The sequence below is a fragment of the Salmo trutta genome, chromosome 22, assembly GCF_901001165.1.
Source record: "Salmo trutta chromosome 22, fSalTru1.1, whole genome shotgun sequence".
NCBI lineage: Eukaryota > Metazoa > Chordata > Actinopteri > Salmoniformes > Salmonidae > Salmo > Salmo trutta.
This window is the reverse complement of record NC_042978.1, coordinates 37,487,528-37,510,532: the sequence shown is the minus strand read 5'-3', so window position 1 is coordinate 37,510,532 and position 23,005 is coordinate 37,487,528. Positions and strand designations below refer to the sequence as shown.

The 23,005-nt window shown below is 43.5% G+C and overlaps 1 protein-coding gene across 2 annotated transcripts in view; it reads right to left on the bottom strand.

Moving 5' to 3' along the window:
- Positions 1–23,005, bottom strand: part of slc1a7b (solute carrier family 1 member 7b) — a 123,268-nt gene that overhangs the window by 60,177 nt on the left and 40,086 nt on the right. For both annotated transcript variants that reach the window (XM_029707876.1, XM_029707877.1), the window contains exon 2: positions 21,107–21,186. In XM_029707876.1, the coding sequence (XP_029563736.1) occupies positions 21,107–21,186 (80 nt within the window). The remainder of the gene's footprint in view (positions 1–21,106; positions 21,187–23,005) is intronic.

The following is a 23,005-nucleotide window of genomic DNA, read 5'->3' as shown; positions in this document are numbered from 1 at the left end:
TATTTATATTAGCCCTCTGATTACAATGAAGAGCAAAACGTGCCGCTCTGTTCTGGGCTAGCTGCAGCTTCACTAGATCTTTCCTTGCAGCACTGGACCACACGACTGGACAATAATCAAGATTAGACAAAACTAGAGCCTGCAGATCTTGCTTTTTGGAGTGTGGTATCAAATAAGCAGAGCATCTCTTTATTACGGACAGACCTCTCCCCATCTTTACAACCATTGAATCTACACTGCTCAAAAAATAAAGGGAAGACTTAAACAACACAATGTAACTCCAAGTCAATCACACTTCTGTGAAATCAAACTGTCCACTTAGGAAGCAACACTGATTGACAATAAATGTCACATGCTGTTGTGCAAATGGAATAGACAACAGGTGAAAATTATAGGCAATTAGCAAGACACCCCCAATAAAGGAGTGGTTCTGCAGGTGGGGACCACAGACCACTTCTCAGTTCCTAAACTTCCTGCCTGATGTTTTGGTCAATTTTGAATGCTGGCGGTGCGTTCACTCTAGTGGTAGCATGAGGCGGAGTCTGCAACCCACACAAGTGGCTCAGGTAGTGCAGCTCATCCAGGATGGCACATCAATGCGAGCTGTGGCAAGAAGGTTTGCTGTGTCTGTCAGCGTAGTGTCCAGAGCATGGAGGCGCTACCAGGAGACAGGCCAGTACATCAGGGGACGTGGAGGAGGCCGTAGGAGGGCAACAACCCAGCAGCAGGACCGCTACCTCCGCCTTTGTGCAAGAAGGAGCAGGAGAAGCACTGCCAGAGCCCTGCAAAATGACCTCCAGCAGGCCACAAATGTGCATGTGTCTGCTCAAATGGTCAGAAACAGACTCCATGAGGGTGGTATGAGGGCCCGACGTCCACAGGTGGGGGTTGTGCTTACAGCCCAACACCGTGCAGGACGTTTGGCATTTGCCAGAGAACACCAAGATTGGCAAATTCGCCACTGGCCTCTTCACAGATGAAAGCAGGTTCACACTGAGCACGTGACAGACGTGACAGAGTCTGGAGACGCCGTGGAGAATGTTCTGCTGCCTGCAACATCCTCCAGCATGACCGGTTTGGCAGTGGGTCAGTCATGGTGTGGGGTGGCATTTCTTTGGGGGGCCGCACAGCCCTCCATGTGCTCGCCAGAGGTAGCCTGACTTCCATTAGGTACCATAGCCAGCCTTCCCTGTAGCTCAGTTGGTAGAGCATGGTGTTTGCAACACCAGGGTTGTGGGTTCGATTCCCACGGGGGGCCAGCACAGAAAAAAAAAATGTATGAAATTGTATTAAATGTATGCATTCACTACTGTAAGTCACTCTGGATAAGAGTGTCTGCTAAATGACTAAAATGTAAATGTAAAAAAATGAGTTGAGATCCTTAGACCCCTTGTGAGACCATATGCTGGTGCGGTTGTTCCTGGGTTCCTCCTAATGCAAGACAATGCTAGACCTCATGTGGCTGGAGTGTGTCAGCAGTTCCTGCAAGAGGAAGGCATTGATGCTATGGACTGGCCCACCCGTTCCCCAGACCTGAATCCAATTGAGCACATCTGGGACATCATGTCTCGCTCCATCCACCAACGCCACGTTGTACCACAGACTGTCCAGTTGTTGGCGGATGCTTTAGACCAGGTCTGGGAGGAGATCCCTCAGGACACCATCCGCCACCTCATCAGGAGCGGGCCCAGGCATTGTAGGGAGGTCATACAGGCACGTGGAGGCCACACACTACTGAGCCTCATTTTGACTTGTTTTAAGGACATTACATCAAAGTTGGATCAGCCTGTAGTGTGGTTTTCCACTTTCATTTTGAGTGTGACTCCAAATCCAGACCTCCATGGGTTGATAAATTGGATTTCCATTGATTATTTTTGTGTGATTTTGTTGTCAGCACATTCAACTATGTAAAGAAAAAAGTATTTAATAAGATTATTTCTTTCATTCAGATCTAGGATGTGTTGTTTAAGTGTTCCCTTTATTTTTTTGAGCAGTATATATGTTTTGGCCATGACAGTTTACAATCTAAGGTAACGCCAAGTAATTTAGTCTCCTCAAGTTGTTCAATAGCCACACCATTCATTACCAGATTCAGCTGAGGTCTGGAACTTAAGGAATGATTTGTACCCAATACAATGCTCTTAGTTTTAGAGATGTTCAGGACCAGTTATTACTGGCCACCCATTCCAAAACAGACTGCAACTCTCAGTGACTTCATTAGCTGTGGACGCTGATGCGTATATGGTTGAATCATCAGCATACATGGACACACATGCTCTGTTTAATGCCAGTGGCAGGTCGTTGGTAAAAATAGAAAAGTGTAGAGGGCCTAGAGAGCTCCCCTGCGGTACACCACACTTTACATGTTTGACATTAGAGAAGTTTCCATTAAAGAAAACCCTTTGAGTTCTATTAGATAGATAGCTCTGAATCCATGATATGGCAGAGGTTGAAAAGCCATAACACATACATGTTTTCAACAACAGGTTATGGTCAATAATATCAAAGGTTGCACTGAAATCTAACAGTACAGCTTCCAGAATCTTCTTATCAATTTCTTTCAACCAATCATCAGTCATTTGTGTCAGTGCAGTATATGTTGAGTGCCCTTCTCTATAAGCATGTTAAAAGTCTGTTGTTAATTTGTTTACAGAGAAATAGCGTTGTATTTGGTAAAACACAATTTTTTCCAACAGTTTGCTAAGAGCAAGTTTATAGGTCTGCTGTTAGAACCAGTAAAGGCCGCTTTACCACTCTTGGGTAGCAGAACTACTTTGGCTTCCCTCCAGGCCTGAGGACAAAGACTTTCCTCTAGGTTCAGATTAAAAATATGACACATAGGAGTGGCTATAGTCAGATTCCATCCTCAGTAGCTTTCCATCTAAGTTGTCAGTGCCAGGAGGTTTGTCATTACTGATCGATGACAATCATTTTTCCACCTCTCCCACACTAACTTTACAAAATTCAACATTTCTTTCATTTTGTTTTTTATGCATGAATATAATTGCTCACTGTACTTTGTTGGCATTTCCTGCCAAAGTTTGCCCACTGTGCCAATAAAGTAATCATTCAAATAAAATTGGCAACATCAAATGGTTTTGTGATGAATAAGCCATCTGATTCGATGAAAGATGGAGTTGAATTTGTCATTCTGCCCATAATTTAAATTAAAGTACTCTAAAGTTTTTTCATCATTCTTTATATCATTGATATTGGCTTCATAATACAGTTTCTTCTTCTTTTTGTTGAGTTTAGTCACATAATTTCTCAATTTGCAGTAAGTCAGCAAGTCAGATGTGCAGCCAGACTTATTAGCCACTCCTTTTGGCCTATCTCTTTCAATCATAGAGTTTTTCAATTCCTCATCAATCTATGGAGCCTTAACAGTTCTCTCAGTCAATTTCTTAACAGGTGCATGTTTATCAATAATTGATAAAAGCAATTTCATAAATTCATGAAGTGCAGCGTCTGGATTCTCCTCATTAATCACATCAGACCAACAAATATTTTTAACATCATCCACATAAGAGTCACAGCAAAATCTTTTGTATGATATATACACTGTTTTAGGACCAGCTGTTTGAACTTTGGCTCTCCTGGATATAGCCACTATATTGTGATCACTGCATCCAATGAGTACGGACAGAGCTTCTGTCACATGTGCTCCCTCTCCGGCCTCTAGTTCACCAGGCTGCTCGTTATGGCGCACACCTGTCACCATCGTTACGCACACCTGCTTTTCATCAGACTCACCTGGACTCCATTACTTCCTTGATTACCTTCCCTATAAGTCACTCCCTTTGGTTCCTTCCCCAGGATTTATTGTTTCTGTTTCAGCGTCATGTCGGTACATTGTTCGTGGTTTCTTATTTTGTGTTATGTTTATTTATTAAAACACTCACTCCCTGATCTTGCTTCCCTACTCTCAGCACACTCGTTACAGCTTCAGAACAAAGTTATACAGTATTAGTAAAAATGTGATCAATACATGTGGATGATCTTGTTCCTGTATTGTTTGTAAACATCCTGGTAGGTTGATTAATAACCTGAACCAGATTACAGGCACTGGTTACAGGAAGAAGCTTCCTCTTGAGCGGACAGCTTGATGAAAACCAGTCAATATTCAGGAACCCAAGAAAGTAAACCTCTCTGTTTACATCACATACTCTATCAATATTTCACAAATATTATTTGGATTCTTACTGTTAGCACTTGGTGGCCTATAGCAACACCACTGTGCCTGCAACTACAACACGTCAATAACACTTGACATAAGATCTTTTCTAAGCATTACAGGGTTATGGCTCTGAATATTTATATATAAACTCAGCAAAAAAAGAAATGTCTTCTCTCTTTCAACTGCATTTATTTTCAGCAAACTTAACGTGTAAATATTTGTATGAACATAACAACATTCAACAACTGAGACATATAAACTGAAGAAGTTCCACAGACATGTGACTAACAGAAATGGAATAATGTGTCCCTGAACAAAGGGGGGGTCAAAATCAAAAGTAACAGTGAGTATCTGGTGTGGCCACCAGTTGCATTAAGTACTGCAGTGCATCTCCTCCTCATGGACTGCACCAGATTTACCAGTTCTTGCTGTGAGATGTTGCCCCACTCTTCCACCAAGGCACCTACAACTTCCCGGACATTTCTGGGGGGAATGGCCCTAGCCCTCACCCTCTGATCCAACAGGTCCCAGACGTGCTCAATGAGATTGAGATCTGGGCTCTTCGCTGGCCATGGCAGAACATTGACATTCCTGTCTTGTAGGAAATCACGCACAGAACGAGCAGTATGGCTGGTGGCATTGTCATGCTGGAGGGTCATGTCAGGATGAGCCTGCAGGAAGGGAACCAAATGAGGGAGGAGGATGTCTTCCCTGTTACACACAGCGTTGAGATCGCCTGCAATGACAACAAGCTCAGTCCGATGATGCTGTGACACACAGCCCCAGACCACGACGGACCCTCCACCTCCAAATCTATCCCGCTCCAGAGTACAGGCCTCGGTGTAATGCTCATTCCTTCGACGATAAACGCAAATCCGACCATCACCCCTGGTGAGAGAAAACGGCGACTCGTCAGTGAAGAGCAATTTTTGCCAGTCCTGTCTGATTCAGCGACCGTGGGTTTGTGCCCATAGGCGACGTTGTTGCCGGTGATGTCTGGTGAGGACCTGCCTTACAACAGGCCTACAAGCCCCCAGTCCAGCCTCTCTCAGCCTATTGCGGACAGTATGAGCACTGATGGAGGGATTGTGTGTTCCTGGTGTAACTCGGGCAGTTGTTGTTGCCATCCTGTACCTGTCCTGCAGGTGTGATGTTTGGATTTACCGATCCTGTGCAGGTATTGTTACACGTGGTCTGCCACTGCGAGGACGATCAGCTGTCCGTCCTGTCTCCCTGTAGCGCTATCTTAGGCGTCTCACAGTACGGACATTGCAATTTATTGCCCTGGCCACATCTGCAGTTCTCATGTCTCCTTGCAGCATGCCTAAGGCACGTTCACACAGATGAGCAGGGACCCTGGGTATCTTTCTTTTGGTGTTTTTCAGAGTCAGTAGAGTTTTCATAACTATGACCTTAATTGCCTACCGTCTGTAAGCTGTTAGTGTCATAACAACCGTTCCACAGGTGCATGTTCATTAATTGTTTATGGTTAATTGAACAAGCATGGGAAACAGTATTTAAACCCTTTACTATGAAGATCTGTGAAGTTATTTGGATTTTTACAAATTATCTTTGAAAGACAGGGTCCTGAAAAAGAGACGTTTCTTTTTTTGCTGAGTTTATATAGCAACCCCTCCCCCATGAGCATTTATGTCTCTTCTATAGATGTTATATCCCTGTATTGCTACTGCTGTATCAAATGAATTATCTACGTTCCTCTCAAGTTCTTGGCTCTTTCCAAAACAGCTACGTTGTCCTTGAACCTCAGGAACACTATCGGCCTGGGCCTATCACCTGGGCTGGTTGTGGGTTTTCCAGTCCTGTGGGCACACTCCACCTCAATCTTCCTGTGGTCCATCTTCAATTTCTCAGAGATCATTTCCCTTACTTTGCCCTCAGATTCCGTCCAGGTCTCATGTGGAGAACTGATGTCCTCTCTCAGTGACTTTACAGATTGCTGTCATCTTGCCGTTCTCCTGTTTCAACTCATCGAGCTGACCCTGGGAGAACTGCAAACAGTTCTTCAGGTTCTGGACCTCTCTGGTCAGGATGACCAATCTTTTATTAGTAGAATCCACAAGTATTTGGACAAAACACTTGAAGCTATTTTCTTGTTGTTGTAACAACTGCTTGTAGGACTCTTTTTGTTCGTTTAAAAGATCCTTCACCTGTGATAGAGAGACACCCCTGTCCTCAACGGTACTACCACCGGCTTTGGTCTTTGTCATGGTAGCTAGCAACGTAGGTTATGCTGTTACTTCTCGCAGTTCCAAACAGGGCAAGTCACAGGGAAGATTGAAAACAACAAACAGCAGGGATCTAGCCAGCCACAAACCCGGGACAATCCGCTGTTTCCTCATAATCCTGGACTATCGGACTACCATTTTATTATGTTTGCAATCAGAAAAAAAATTCTGCTCAGACCCAAACAAAGGACCATCAAAAGCCGTGCTATAAATTCTCGGACAACCCAAAGATTCCTAGATGCCCTTCCAGACTCCCTCCACCTCCCCAAGGACGTCAGAGTACAAAAATAGGTTAACCACCTAACTGAGGAATTAAATTTAAACTTGCGTAATACCCTAGATGCAGTCACACCCCTAAAAACAAAAAAATTTTGCCATAGGAAACTAGCTCCCTGGTAAGATTCCAGAAAATTGGAACGGAAATGGTGCTACACCAAACTGGAAGTCTTCCAATTAGCTTGGAATGACAGTACCATTCAGTGTCGAAGAGCCCTCACTGCTGCTCGATCAGCCTATTTTTCCAACTTAATTGAGGAGAATAAGAACAATGCAAAATGTACTTTTTTATGATTAGAAAGCAAATGTCAGACTCCTCTTTAAATCTGCATATTTCTCCAATGCTCAGTTGTCCTGAGTCTGCATTTACATTTTAGTCATTTAGCAGACGCTCTTATCCAGAGCAACTTACAGTAGAGTAGTGAAGGCATACATTTCATTCGTTTTTCATATATTATTTTTTTTCCATACTGGTCCCCGTGGGAATCGAACCCACAACCCTGGCGGTGCAAACATCATGCTCTACCAACTGAGCCACACTAGGACCTACGATCAAGGGAGACACTCAAGTTTTTTAATACTATATCTCTTGACACACTGATGAAAATAGTCATGGCCTCTAAACCTTCAGGATGCATACTGGACCCTGTTCCAACTAAACTCCTGAAAGAGCTGCTTCTTGTTCTTTGCCCTCCTATGTTGAACATAATAAATGTCTCTCTATCCACCGGATGTGTACCAAATTCACTAAAAGTGGCAGTAATAAAGCCTCTCTTGAAAAAGCCAAACCTTGACACAGAAAATATAAAAAACTATCGGCCTATATCGAATCTCCCATTCCTCTCAAAATTTTTAGAAAAAGCTGTTGCGTAGCAACTCACTGCCATCCTGAAGACAAACAATGTACACAAAACGCTTCAGGGTTTTAAGACCCCATCATAGCACTGAGACTGCACTCGTGAAGATGGTTAATGACCTTTTAATGGCATCAGACCAAGGCTCTGCATCTGTCCTCCTGCTTCTAGACCTTAGTGCTGCTTTTGATACCATCGATCGCCACATTCTTTTGGAGAGATTGGAAACCCAAATTGGTCTACACGGACAAGTTCTGGCCTGGTTTATATCTTACCTGTCGGAAAGATAGCAGTTTGTCTCTGTGGATGATTTGTCCTCTGACAAATTGTTTTCACTATATATTTTAACTCTTGGTGATGTAATTCGGAAATGTAATGTTAAATTTCACTGCTATGCGGACGATACACAGCTGTACATTTCGATAAAACATGGTGAAGCCCCAAAATTGCCCTCCCTGGAAGCCTGTGTTTCAGACATCAGGAAGTGGATGGCGGCAAATGTTTTACATTTAAACTCAGACAAAACAGAGATGCTAATTCTAGGTCCCAAGAAACAAAGAGATCTTCTGTTGGATCGGACAATTAATCTTGATGGTTGTACAGTCATCTCAAATAAAACCTTGGCGTTACTCTGGACCCTGATCTCTCTTTTGATGAACATATCAAGAATGTTTCAAGGACAGCTTTTTTCCATCTACGTAACATTGCAAAAATCAGAAACTTTCTGTCCAAAAATGATGCAGAAAAATTAACCCATGCTTTTGTCACTTCGAGATTAGACTACTGCAATGCTCTACTTCCTGGCTACCCGGATAAAGCACTAAATAAACCACAATGACCTTGGCGTTCCTCTGGACCCTGATCTCTCTTCTGACGAACATATCAAGACTGTTTCAAGGACAGCTTTTTTCCATCTACGTAACATCGAAAAAATCAGAAACTTTCTGTCCAAAAATGATGCAGAAAAAACTACTGCAGTGCTCTACTTTCTGGCTACCCAGATAAAGCACTAAATAAACTTCAGTTAGTGCTAAACACGGCTGCTAGAATCTTGACTATAACTCCCAAAAATGATCATATTACTCCAGTAATAGCCTCTCTACACTGGCTTCCTGTTAAGGCTAGGGCTGATTTCAAGGTTTTACTGCTAACCTACAAAGCATTACATGGGCTTGCTCCTACCTATCTTTCCGATTTGGTCCTGCCGTACATACCTACACGTATACTACAGTCACAAGACGCAGGCCTCCTTATTGTCCCTAGAATTTCTAAGCAAACAGCTGGAGGCAGGGCTTTCTCCTATAGAGCTATCCATGTGAGAGACGCAGACTCGGTCTCGACTTTTAAGTCTTTTTTGAAGACCTCCCTTCAGTAGGTCCTATGATTGAGTGTAGTCTGGCCCAGGGGTGTGAAGATGAATGGAAAGGCACTGGAGCGACGAACTGCCCTTGCTGTCTCTGCCTGGCCGATTTTCCTCTCTCCACTGGGATTCTCTGCCTCTAACCCTATTACGGGGGCTGAGTCACTGGCTTACTGGTGCTCTTCCATGCCATCCCTAGAAGGGGTGCGTCACTTGAGTGGGTTGAGTCACTGACGTGATCTTCCTGTCCGGGTTGGCGCCCCCCTCGGGTTTTGTATTTGTATTTATTATGGATCCCCATTAGCTTCTGCCAAAACAGAAGCTTCTCTTCCTAGGGTCCAGCAAAATTAAGGCAGTTTATACAATTTTAAAAACATTACAATACATTCACAGATTTCACAACACACTGTGTGCCCTCAGGCCCCTACTCCACCACTATCACATATCTACAGTACTAAATCCATGTGCATGTACAGTGCGTATGTTATCGCGTGAGTGTGTATGCATGTGTCTGTGCCAATGTTTGTGTTGCTTCACAGTCCCAGTTGTTTCATAAGGTATTTTTTTATCTGTTTTTTTTAATCAAATTTTACTGCTTGCATTAGATACTTGGTGTGGAATAGAGTTCCATGTAGTCATGGATTTATGTAGCACTGTGTGCCTCCCACAGTCTGTTCTGGACTTGGGGATTGTGAAGAGACCTCTTGTGGCATGTCTTGTGGGGTATGCATGGGTGTCCGAGCTGTGTGCCAGTAGTTTAGACAGACAGCTCGGTGCAATCAACATGTCAATACCTCTCATAAATAAAAGTTGTGATGAAGTCAATCTCTCCTCCACTTTGAGCCTGTTACGTCTTGTGTTGAAAGACGGACCAAGGCGCAGCATGCTCTGAGTTCCACATCTTTATTTTTGTGAAACTTAGATAACAAAAAGGAAACAAACAACAAACCTTAACATAAGAGGTGCAGCATGCACTAACTCAAAATAAGATCCCACAAAAACCAGTGGGGAAATGGCTGCCTAAATATGATCCCCAATCAGAGACAACGATAAACAGCTGCCTCTGATTGGGAACCCTACCAGGCCAGCATAGACATAAAACAACCTAGATAACCCACCCTAGTCACACCCTGACCTAACCAACATAGAGAATAAAAGGCTCTCTATGGTCAGGGCGTGACAGAGCCAGGAGAGATTGACATGCATATTTTTAATATTAGCTCTCTGTGTACATCCAAATGCCAGCCGTGCTGCCCTGTTCTGAGCGTGCTGAACGTGCTCAATTTCCACATTATTTATTACAAGATTTAGCTGAGGTTTAGTGTTTAGTGAGTGTTTTGTTCCAAATACAATGCTTTAAGTTTTAGAAATATTTAGGGCTAACTTGTTCCTTGCCACCCACTCTGAAACTAACTGCAGCTCTTTGTTGAGTGTTGCAGTCATTTCAGTCGCTGTAGTTGCTGACGTGTATAGTGTTGAGTCATTCGCATACATAGACACTCTGGCTTTACTCAAAGTCCGTAGCATTTCGTCAGTAAAATTTGAAAAAAGCAAGGGGCCTGAACAGCTGCCCTGGGGAATTCCTGATTCTAACTGGATTATATTTGAGAGGCTTCCATTAAAGAACACCCTCTGTGTTCTGTTAGACAAGTAACTCTTTATTCACATCATAGCAGGGGGTGTAAAGCCATAACACATACGTTTTCCAGCAGCCGACTATGATCGATAATGTCAAAAGCTGCACTGAAGTCTAAACAAGACAGCCCCCACATTCATTTTATTATTAATTTCTCTCAGACAATCATCAGTCATTTGTGAAAGTGCTGTGCTTGTTGAGTTTCCTACCTTATAAGCGTGCTGAAATTCTGTTGTCAATTTGTTTACTGTGAAATGGCATTGTATCTGGTCAAACACAATTTTTTCCAGAACTTTACTAAGGGTTGGTAACAGGCTGATTGGTCGGCTATTTGAACCAGTAAAGGGGGCTTTACTATTTTTGGGTAGCGGAATGACTTTAGCTTCCCTCCAGGCTTGAGGGCACACGCTCTCTAGTAGGCTTAAATGTGGCAAATAGGAGTGGCAATATCGTCTGCTATTATCCTCAGTAATATTCCATCCAGATTGTCAGATGCAGGTGGCTTGTCATTGTTGATAGACAACAATAATTGTTTCACCTCTTCCACACTGACTTTACGGAATTCAAAAGTACAGTTCCTGTCTTTCATAATTTGGTCCAATATAATTGGATGTGTAGTGTCAGCATTTGTTGCTGGCATGTCATCTCTAAGTTTGCTTATCTTGCCAATAAAAAGTCATTAAAGTAGTTTGCAATATCAGTGGGCTTTTTGATGAATGAGCCATCGGATTAAATGAATGATGGAGTCGAGTTGGCTTTTTTTCCCAAAATTTCATTTAAGGGTCCCCAAAGCTTTTTACTATCATTCTTTATATAATTTATCTTTGTTTCATAGTGTAGTTTATTTTTATTTAGTTTAGTCACATGATTTCTTAATTTGCAGTACGTTTGCCAATCAGTTGGGCTGCCAGACTTAATTGCCATACCTTTTGCCTCATCTGTCTCAACCATACAATTTTTAAATTCCTCATCATTCCAAGGTGATTCAACTAACTGGAATAAGTATTTTCATAAATGCTTAAAGTGCAGCGTCTGGTTGCTCCTCATTACACACCACAGACCAGCAAATATTCTTTACATCATCAACATATGAATCAACTCAAAACTTATTGTATGACCTCTTATACACTATATGAGGCCCAGCCTTGGAACTTTGGTATTCCTAGATATGGCTATTATATTGTGATCACTACATCCTATGCATTTGGATACTGCTTTAAAGCAAATTTCTGCAGCATTAGTAAAGATGTAATCAACACATGTTGATGATTTAATTCCTGTGCTGTTTGTGTAACTACCCTGGTAGGTTGACTGACAACCTGATCCAGGTTGCAGGCACTGGTTACAGTATGACGTTTTTTCCTGAGTGGGCAGCTTGATGATAGCCAGTCAATATTTAAATCACCCAGAAAATATACTTCTCTGTTGATATCACATACGTTATCAAGCATTTCACACATATTATCCAGATACTGTCTGTTAGCTCTTGGTGGTCTATAGCAGCTTGGTGGTCTTATAGCAGCCCACAATAATGGGCTTTAGGTGAGGCAGATGAACCTGTAGCCATATTGCTTCAACAGTATTAAAAATGAGATCGTCTCTGAGCTTTACAGGAATGTGGTTCTGATTATAGACCCCAACACCGCCTCTGTTGGCATTTCTGTCTTTTCGGTAGATGTTATAACCATGTATTGCTACCACTGTATCATCAAAGGTATTATCTAAGTGAGTTTAGAGATAGCCAGAATATGAATGTCATCTGTTACAAGCAAGTTTTTGACTTCATGGACCTTGTTTCTTAGGCTACATTTGTTAATATGGGCAATTTCTTAGCAATTTTCTGGGTTGGTTGATTGTTTTTAATGCTTTACTGGGAAGCTTATCAGAGCTAGACTTACTCATGTTATTTACATTGGACCTGATAGTGCAGCGTGAGCTGCATAAAGTGCTCTTCCTACTAGTGCACACCGCTTCAGTGCTAACAGTGTAACTCTGGTTTATAGGCTCATGATTACTGCTTGCAATAGCTGTAGGATAAACAGATGTATTCGGTGCAATTAGGGGTACATCAATTAAATTATTTACATTGTGTTTGCCAATGCCCCCTAAGATCATGTACATTTGACACAGCATTATGACGACTCATTGTCACAATGGTAGGGATTAACTGAGCTGGTCTTGGATCATTTACCAGTCATTGTTTCAACGCAGCCTTGACATGCGTGGACAGAGTCCAGGAGCCAAGATGATTTGGATGGACTCCGTCATTCCTGTAGAGCAGTGGTTCTTAACCTGGGTTCGATCGAACCCCAGGGGTTCGGTGAGTCAGTCTCGGGGGTTCGGCGGAGGTCAAGACACACACCCGACTCATATGATTCGTGATGACACGCCCCGCTTGGCCATCATTGGCTGCAGGTGATCACGCAACATCGCTTGGCCTATCTGTGCTGCAGGGAATTTGGCGCGCTCAGTAGTCGAATTGTGACTGTCGTGATGGTACGTCGTGTGATTTCTTTCTTAATATTTTAATCCCTTCATACTAACTATGTCGAGCAAAAAAAGAAAGTGGTCGGACGAATATGTACAATATGGATTCACATGTATAACGGAACGTGATGAGAGTCAGCGTCCTAACTGCATGATTTGCAATGCCAAGTTGAGCAATTCTAGTCTAGCACTGGCAAAACTAAGAGAACACTTCCTTAAGCTGCATGGAGATGGACAATACAAGAACACAACGCTAGCTGAATTCAAGGTGAAGAGAGCCATTTTTCCAATTAAGAAGGGTTCGGTGAATGCGCATATGAAACTGGTGGGGGTCAGTACCTTCAACAAGGTTAAGAACCACTGCTGTAGAGTATCTTCTGTTCCTAGAAGGTGTCAAAGTTATCAATAAAAGTAACTCCAGCAGGTCTACAGTAGTCTTTTAGCCAGATGTGTAATGCCAGCAGTCTGCTGAATCTTTTACACCCGCGGCCCAACGATGGTAGTGGACCTGAAATTATTGGCCGTTTTTTTTAGTCTTTTAATGCTCAAATCAGTTTTAAAAAAATACATTTTCAAATGTTCCGAGCTAGCCCTCCTGATGTCGTTTGACCCCGCATGAACTACGACAGTGTCAGCTCCCGGCCTTCTGGGTAGCACAGGGTTTTTGCCTTGGGGACGAGAGATGTTTCTCACCATAGAGCTGCCTATGATGACAGCTGTGATGTTGAATGGGCCGGTCTCTCAGGCAGCCTCACGGTCTGGTGAGGCTGGGAGCTCTGATGATCTGAACCCGAGGTAGAAGCCACCGGAGAGGGAGACAGAACCGAGGACGAAGACACAGGTACCTCCAGATCCGATCTTGATTGGGAAGCCACAAAGGAAGAATGCGCTGGAATCTCCTGCAGTGCTGGAAATGTTCGATAGCGGCCTCCAGGTTTGAGACACCGAGCCAGCTAGGCTAGCTGGGCTTTCGCGTCTCTCCCCCTATAGCCCAGCTAGGCTAGCTGGGCTTTCGCGTCTCTCCCCCTATACAGAATCTGGCAGGATCCTGGGACAGATAGCTGTGCTCACAGCAATTTAGCCCAACAGAGCCACAGGATTCAAAATAAAATAAAAGTATATAAAACACTGTCAGCTTTTAAACCAAGGTCTTTAGTTTAGGTTTTGATGTTCGACAACAACAACGTTCAACAACAAACATACGTTGCGCTCTGATGACGTAGTGACATTGAGTAGGTGAGTCCAAACTTTTGACTGGTACAGTCGTGGGGGAGATCTTGGTGGGCTATACTCGTCCTTGTCTCGGGGTAGTAAGTTGGTGGTTAAAGATATCCCTCTAGTGGTGTGGGGGCTGTGCTTTGGCAAAGTGGGTGGGGTTATATCCTGCCTGGTTTGCCCTGTCCGGGGGTATCGTCGGACAGGGACACAATGTCTCCCGAGCACACCTGTCTCAACTTCCAGTATTTATGCTGCAATAGTTTATTTGTTGGGGGGCTTGGGTCAATCTGTTATATCTGGAGTACTTCTCCTGTCTTATCCGGTGTCCTGTGTGAATTTAAGTATGCTCCCTCTAATTCTCTCTCTCTCTCTTTTCTCTCTTCTCTCAGAGGGACTGAGCCCTAGGACCATGGCCTAATGACTCCTTGCTGTCCCAGTCCACCTGGTCATGCTGCTGCTCCAGTTTCAACTGTTCTGCCTGCGGCTATGGAACCCTGACCTGTTCACCAAATGTGCTACCTTGTCCCGGACCTGCTGTTTTCGACTCTCTCTCTTTACCGCACCTGCTGTCTCTAACTGAATGATCGGCTATGAAAAGCAAACTGACATTTACTCCTGAGGTGCTGACCTGTTGCACCCTCTACCACCACTGTGATTATTATTATTTGACCCTGCTGGTCATTTATGAACGTTTCACCATCTTGTCCATGTACTGTTATAATCTCCACCCAGCACAGCCAGAGGAGGACTGGCCACCCCTTAAAGCCTGGTTCCTCTCTAGGTTTCTTCCTAGGTTCCTGCCTTTCTAGGGAGTTTTTGTATTGCTGCTGCTTGGGGTTTTAGGCTGGGTTTCTGTACACTTCTTTGTGACCTCAGCTGATGTAGAAAGGGCTTTATAAATACATTTGATTGATTGATACTACTACAACTACTGCTGGAACTACTGCTGCTGGTACTACTACTGGTACAACTATTACTGGTACTACTACTACTGCTGCTGGTACTACTGGTACTACTACTATTACTGGGGCTACTGTTACTACTACTACTACTGCCTCTACTACCATTACTACTACTGGTACTACTACTACTACTACTACTACCACATTTTTACAGCTAACTCGGCTTATTACACCTGCTCCTGCTATTGATGTGCATATAATACAACACTTCCACCTGTTGTCAGACGTACCAGTGAAAGTGCCTGTCTCTGATGTTTACAGTCCAACCTATCTCAGATCTACCCCACTCTTCTTTCTGTTTCTATAGATCTCTGGAGACGTATAGATAATACATCAAATTAAATTGTATTGGTCGTGTACAAAGTGTAGGAGGTGTAATAGTGGGTGAGGCAAAATGCTTATGTTCCTCCAATAAATCAATGCAGTAAATCGAAACAAGCACTCAACAATAAAACATTTAGTACAGCATTAGATAAATAGCATATAAACATGATTAACGTGACCAGTGTTCAATTCCCATGTACTGTACATAGGGCAGCAGTCCCTCATTTGCAGGTGTCATGACGTTGGCCTGTGGGTAAGGTTTATGACCCCACCCCATAAATACCTTTCTCCCTTCCCCTCTCTCTCTGACCCTACTGAAGGACTTTTGAATAGCCTTTGTTAAATATAGAGAGTCTGGGAACATCAAACAAGTGGGGGGAAAGGAACCATATCTCGGTAATAGAACAAGGTTGGAAATATACCAGATACTTAATGAGTATGGATGTCAGTTCGGTTGTCATCTGAGACATTATGACTGATGACAGGACGACATAAACTGTACCTGGGAAAGTCAACACATTCTAGTTATCCGATTCACATGGAATTGTTGTGCAATTTAAATGTTTGATATTGAAACTGTTTGTTAGGAGATTAAATGTAATTTTAGCTTCCAAATGAGAGAATTGGGTTTTCATAAGGAAAGAGCCCTTCTCAATCAGTGGCCCGCCCCTGTGAAGAGACATGGGTTATAAACCATGAAAGACACCCTTCTCCCTCACCACTATATAAGCCAGTGACGAAATGTAACCAGTCTGTTCCGGGTACGTGAGGTCTGCAGCAGGAGGGCCTGTTGTCCGGACCTCTGGCAGTCTCTATGGGGGTGCCACAGGGTTCAGTTATTGGGCCAACTCTTTTCTCTGTATACATCAATGATGTCGCTCTTGCTGCTGGTGAGTCTCTGATCCACCTCTATGCAGACGACACCATTCTGTATACTTCTGGCCCTTCTTTGGACACTGTGTTAACAACCCTCCAGACGAGCTTCAATGCCATACAACTCTCCTTCCGTGGCCTCCAACTGCTCCTAAATACAAGTAAAACTAAATGCATGCTCTTCAACCGATCGCTACCTGCACCTGCCCGCCTGTCCTGCATCACTACTCTGGACGGTTCTGACTTAGAATATGTGGACAACTACAAATACCTAGGTGTCTGGTTAGACTGTCAACTCTCCTTCCAGACTCACATCAAACATCTCCAATCCAAAGTTAAATCAAGAATTGGCTTCCTATTTCGCAACAAAGCATCCTTCACTCATGCTGCCAAACATACCCTCGTAAAACTGACCATCCTACCGATCCTCGACTTTGGCGATGTCATTTACAAAATAGCCTCCGATACCCTACTCAACAAACTGGATGCAGTCTATCACAGTGACATCCGTTTTGTCACCAAAGCCCCATATACTACCCACCACTGCGACCTGTACGCTTTTGTTGGCTGGCCTTCGCTTCATAATTGTCGCCAAACCCACTGGCTCCAGGTCATCTACAAGACCCTGCTAGGTAAAGTCCCCCCTTATCTCTGCTCACTGGTCACCATAGCAGCACCCACCTGTAGCACGCGCTCCAGCAGGTATATCTCTCTGGTCACCCCCAAAGCCAACTCCTCCTTTGGCCGTCTCTCTTTCCAGTTCTCTGCTGCCAATGACGGGAACGAACTACAAAAATCTCTGAAACTGGAAACACTTATCTCCCTCACTAGCTTTAAGCACCAGCTGTCAGAGCAGCTCACAGATCACTGCACCTGTACGTAGCCCATCTATAATTTAGCCCAAACAACTACCTCTTCCCCTACTGTATTTATTTATTTTATTTATTTTATTTTGCTCCTTTGCACCCCATTATCTCTATTTCTACTTTGCACTTTATTCTACTACAAATCTACCATTCCAGTGTTTTACTTGCTATATTGTATTTACTTTGCCACCATGGACTTTTTTTTCCTTTACCTCCCTTATCTCACCTCATTTGCTCACATTGTACATAGACTTATTTTTCTACTGTATTATTGACTGTATATTTGTTTTACTTCATGTGTAACTCTGTGTTGTTGTATGTTGTCGAACTGCTTTGCTTTATCTTGGCCAGGTCGCAATTGTAAATGAGAACTTGTTCTCAACTTGCCTACCTGGTTAAATAAAGGTGAAATAAAAAAATTAAATAAATGTCAAGTACAGAACTAAGCCAACCTCAGCGTGAGCTTTGGTTGCGAATGGTATGAACCTTGAACTCTTATTCCCTACAGAAGTGATACTTCCTAGCCGTTGAGTTAGCAGCGGCCGCTGTAGACGTGGGCTAGGAAAGGACGGACGACGTATCCAGTCTAACACACAACGAAGATACTACAACGTATCCATTTTACCACCAGTGACATTCTTCCGAGGACAGGAAGATCTCTGTTGGCCATCACGGTCAGCATCTACGACCAACCTACCGAAGCGCAGTTCAGAGTAAATATTTATTGCATTTTCCTTTTCCAAATGGGCGGTAATTTAGAATGCATACGATACTGTATTTACGATGGCATAGCTGCTTTCTTGGTTCCTCAGTCTTCCCGCTCTTTCATTCAAGCCCAACCTCCTTTCTTTGTGTAACAAGCTGCCATGCCGGTTTAGCCCACTAGGGCACATTCTCAAATGGAAGAAGATTGGAACTACCAAGACTTCCTAGAGCTGTCCGCCCGGCCAAACTGAGCAATCGGGGGAGAAGGGCCTTGATCAGGGAGGAGACCAAGAACCCGATGGTCACTCTGACAGAGCTCCAGAATTGATCTGTGGAGATAGGAGAACCTTCCAGAAGGACAACCATCTCTGCAGCACTCCACCAATCAGGCCTTTATGGTAGAGTGGCCAGACGGAAGCCACTCCTCAGTACAAGGCACGACAGCCTGCTTGGAGTTTGCCAAAAGGCACCTAAAGACTCTCAGACCATGAGAAACAAGATTCTCTGGTTTGATGAAACCAAGATTGAACTCTTTGGCCTGAATGGCAAGCGTCATGTCTGGAGGAAACCTGGCACCATCCCTATGGTGAAGCATGGGGGTGGCAGCATCATGCTGTGGGGAAGTTTTTCAGCGGCAGGGACTGGGAGACTAGTCAGGATCAAGACGAAGATGAACGGAGCAAAGTACAGAGAGATCCTTGATAAAAACCTGCTCCGGAGTGCTCAGGACCTCAGACTGGGGCGAAGGTTCACATTCCAACAGGGCAACGATCCTAAGCACAAAGCCAAGACAACGCAGGAGTGGCTTCGGGACAAGTCTCTGAATACCCTTGAGTGACCTAGCCAGAGCCTGAACATCTCTGGAGAGACCTGAAAATAGCTGTGCAGCAACGCTTCTCATCCAACCTGACAGAGTTCGAGAGGATCTGCAGAGAAGAATGGGAAAAACTTCCCAAATACATGTGTGCCAAGCTTGTAGCGTCATACCCAAGAAGACTCGTAAATGTGATATTTCCATTCTTTTTTAAAATAAATTAGCATGAATTTCTAAAAACCTGTTTTTGCTTTGTCATTATGGGGTATTATGTGTAGATTGATGAGGGAAAAAACAATTCAATCTAATTTTAGATTAAGGCTGTAACCTAACAAAATTTGGAAAAAGTCAAGGGGTCTGAATACTTTCCGAATGCACTGCAGGTATTCTTCTTGTCCAGGTGGGATAGGGCAGTATGCAATGCAATGGCGATTGCGTCGTCCTTGGATTGTTAGGGTGGTATGCCAATTGTAGCGGGTCTAGGGTGTCAGGTAAGGTGGAGGTGATATGGTCCTTAACTAACCTATCAAAGCACTTAATGATTACAGAAGTGAGTGCTACGTGGCGATAGTCACTTAGTTCAGGTACTTTCTTTTTCTTGAGTTCAGGAACAATGGTGGACATCTTGAAGCAAATGGGGACATCAGACTGGGATAGGGAGAGATTGAATATGGCCTTAATCTCTCCAGCCAGCTGATCTGTACACGCTCTGAGGACGCGGGTTGGGATGCCGTCTGGGCCGGCAGCCTTGCGAGGGTTAACACGCTTAAATGTCTTACTCAAATCGGCCACAGAGATCAGGAGCACACAATCTTCGTCAGTAGGACTGTACCAGTAGGTTGCATCTGACATTACACCCTTTTCCTTATGTAGTTTACTTTATTTTGACTTGATGATAATCATAGCTCATAGATATTACATCAATCACACTCAGCCAGGTGAAGCAACACATCAAAGGATTGGCTCCTCTCTCACTAATCACTCTCAGTCAATATTACACCTCCACTCTGCAGGATAATAATACCGTCATTTAACAAAACCTATATCATTACATTTCTCTCTATTTTATCACCACGAAGTCACAAGAAGTCCTCAGAGAACATCTTCATGAGCACTTAACAGAAAAAAAGTAAACTGAATTCCCAGAACAACTCTCGCAAGTTTAATCTCTGAAGACAGTATACATTATTGATTCATAACGTATTGCTTGTCAAAGTCTCCCAGACAGTCAGATCAGATCAATGTCTTTTTTTATCTGTCTTGCTCACTGATTAAAGGCACAATGGTAACCAATAAGTTGAAAACTGAAGGAAACCAAAGTCAAATAGAAAGTCAATATCTGTTCTCACTACCTTTTGTTTGGATCAGAGAGGGTCCTCTAATCGCCTTGTTTTTATTGTCACGTGCGCAAGTACATTGAAATGCCTTTCTTGCATGCCTTCTTTGCATTTTCCCAATGAAGCGTGAGGAGGATTTCTATGATAGACGTGTGTTTGTGTTTGTATGATAGATGTGTGTGAGGTGGTTTATATGATAGATGTGAGTGTGTGTGTGTGTGTGTGTGTGTGTGTGTGTGTGTGTGTGTGTGTGTGTGTGTGTGTGTGTGTGTGTGAGTGTGAGGGGTTTATATGATAGATGTGTGAGTGTGAGGGGGGTCATATGGTAGATGTGTGTGTGTGTGAGGGGGTTTATATGGTAGATGTGTGTGTGTGTGTGTGTGTGTGTGTGTGCGTGCGTGCGTGCGTGCGTGCGTGCGTGCGTGCGTGTGTGTGTGTGTGTGTGTGTGTGTGTGTGTGTGTGTGTGTGTGTGTGTGTGTTTGTGAGGGGGTTTCTATGATAGATGTGTGTGTTTGTGAGGGGGTTTCTATGATAGATGTGTGTGTGTGTGTGAGGGGTTCATATGATAGATGTGTGTGTGTGTGTGAGGGGGTTTCTATGATAGATGTGTGTGTTTGTGAGGGGGTTTATATGATAGATGTGTGTGTGTGTGTGAGGGGTTCATATGATAGATGTGTGTGTGTGTGTGTGTGTGTGTGTGTGTGTGAGGGGGTTTCTATGATAGATGTGTGTGTTTGTGAGGGGGACACCAGAATAGAGCTGTGACTGTAGTTACATCTGAAATGTCATACCATTCCCTATACTATAATAGTGCACTACTTTTGACCAGCAGGGTCCATAGTAAGTAATGCGCTATAAAGGTGCCATTTTAGCCACACCAGAATAGAGAGCTGACTGTGACTGTACTTTACTAGAGATGGTAGGCTCTATAGACTCTATAATGTCGTAACAGGCTGTTACTGTAGCCTACCTGGACACAACAAGCGGAAGGATGAGCATCTTCAACATCCTCATCAGCAGCTCTCCAGGGAACTGGAAATACTTCACTTCCTGTGGGGGGCGAGTTGGGGGGGGGTGGAGAAAACAAACAAGCCGTTATTGAAGATGACCAGTAATTGAGGATGACAGGTATTGAGGATGACCTGTGTTGAGGATGACAGGTATTGAGGATGACAGGTATTGAGGATGACCTGTAGAGGATGACAGGTATTGAGGATGACAGGTATTGAGGAAGACAGGTATTGAGGATGACAGGTATTGAGGATGACAGGTTTTGAGGATAACCAGTATTGCGGATGACAGGTATTGAGGATGACAGGTATTGAGGATGACAGGTATTGAGGATAACCAGTATTGAGGATGACAGGTTTTGAGGATAACCAGTATTGCGGATGACAGGTATTGAGGATGACAGGTATTGAGGATGACAGGTATTGAGGATAACCAGTATTGCGGATGACAGGTTTTGAGGATAACCAGTATTGCGGATGACAGGTATTGAGGATGACAGGTATTGAGGATAACCAGTATTGAGGATGACAGGTATTGAGGATGACAGGTATTGAAGATGACCGGTAGAGGATGACAGGTAGTGAGGATGAGAGAGGGCTATTGACATTTCACATGCAGTAGTGAAGTACTTGACAAAAAGAAAATGTACTTTCAGGCACAATTCGGGTAAAACATTTTAGAAATGATAATGGTTTTATATTTTAAAGAGGTTGTGCAATGAAGTTACTTTTCAAGGAACTCTTATGTCATTGCAAAAAGTACATGCAGTACTCATGTTAAAATTTAAATGCAGAATTCTGAGAATTTTGTTCTGTTCCTCAAAGACGACCTCTAGTGTGTGTCTCATGCAGGGAAGTGTGTGTGTTGTGCAGGGAAGTGTGTGTTTCATTCTGTCCAAAATATTTTCCTTTCAGTGTCTGCATGAGTCAAGGTACAGTCAAGGCTAATAAATTATTCAATTTCTCTTTCTAGTCATGTAAATTCTACAGCCAACATACAATGGTAAGAGGTTTTTGTGGAAGTGTGTGTGTGTGTGTGTGTGTGTGTGTGTGTGTGTGGGGGGGAGTATATACTTTAAGTGCATATTATGTTGTAAGAATGAGCTGGCCCTGGCTGTCTATGAGTGTTTGTGTATTGTGGGCTATATGTGTTGTGTGTGTGGGAGTGTTTGCGTATGAGGGAGTGTTTGTGTGTGTGGGAGTGTTTATGTTTGAAGGAGTGTTTGTGTATGTGGAAGTGTTTATGTATGTGGGAGTGTTTGTGTATGAGGGAGTGTTGGTGTTTGTGTATGAGAGAGTGTTTGTGTATGAGGTAGTGTTTGTGTATGAGAGAGTGTTTGTGTATGAGGGAGTGTTTGCGTGTGTGGGAGTGTTCGTGTGTGTGGGAGTGTTTGTGTATGTGGGAGTGTTTGTGTATGAGGGAGTGTTTGTGTATGAGGGAGTGTTTGTGTATGAGGGAGTGTTTGTGTATGAGGGAGTGTTTGTGTGTGGTGGGAGTGTTTGTGTATGAGGGAGTGTTTGTGTGTGGTGGGAATGTTTCTGTATAAGGGAGTGTTTGTGTTTGTGTGAGTGTTTGTGTGTGTGGGAGTGTTTGTGTTTGTTGGAGTGTTTGTGTGTGTGGGAGTGTTTGTGTATGAGGGAGTGTTTGTGTTTGTCAGAGTGTTTGTGTATGTGGGAGTGTTTGTGTATGAGGGAGTGTTTGTGTTTGTCAGAGTGTTTGTGTGTGTGGGAGTGTTTGTGTATGAGAGAGTGTTTGTGTTTGTCGGAGTGTTTGTGTGTTTGGGAGTGTGTGTATGAGGGAGTGTGTACATCTGTGATCAAGGTCATTGTATAAAATAACACAGTTGGAGATGGTGGTC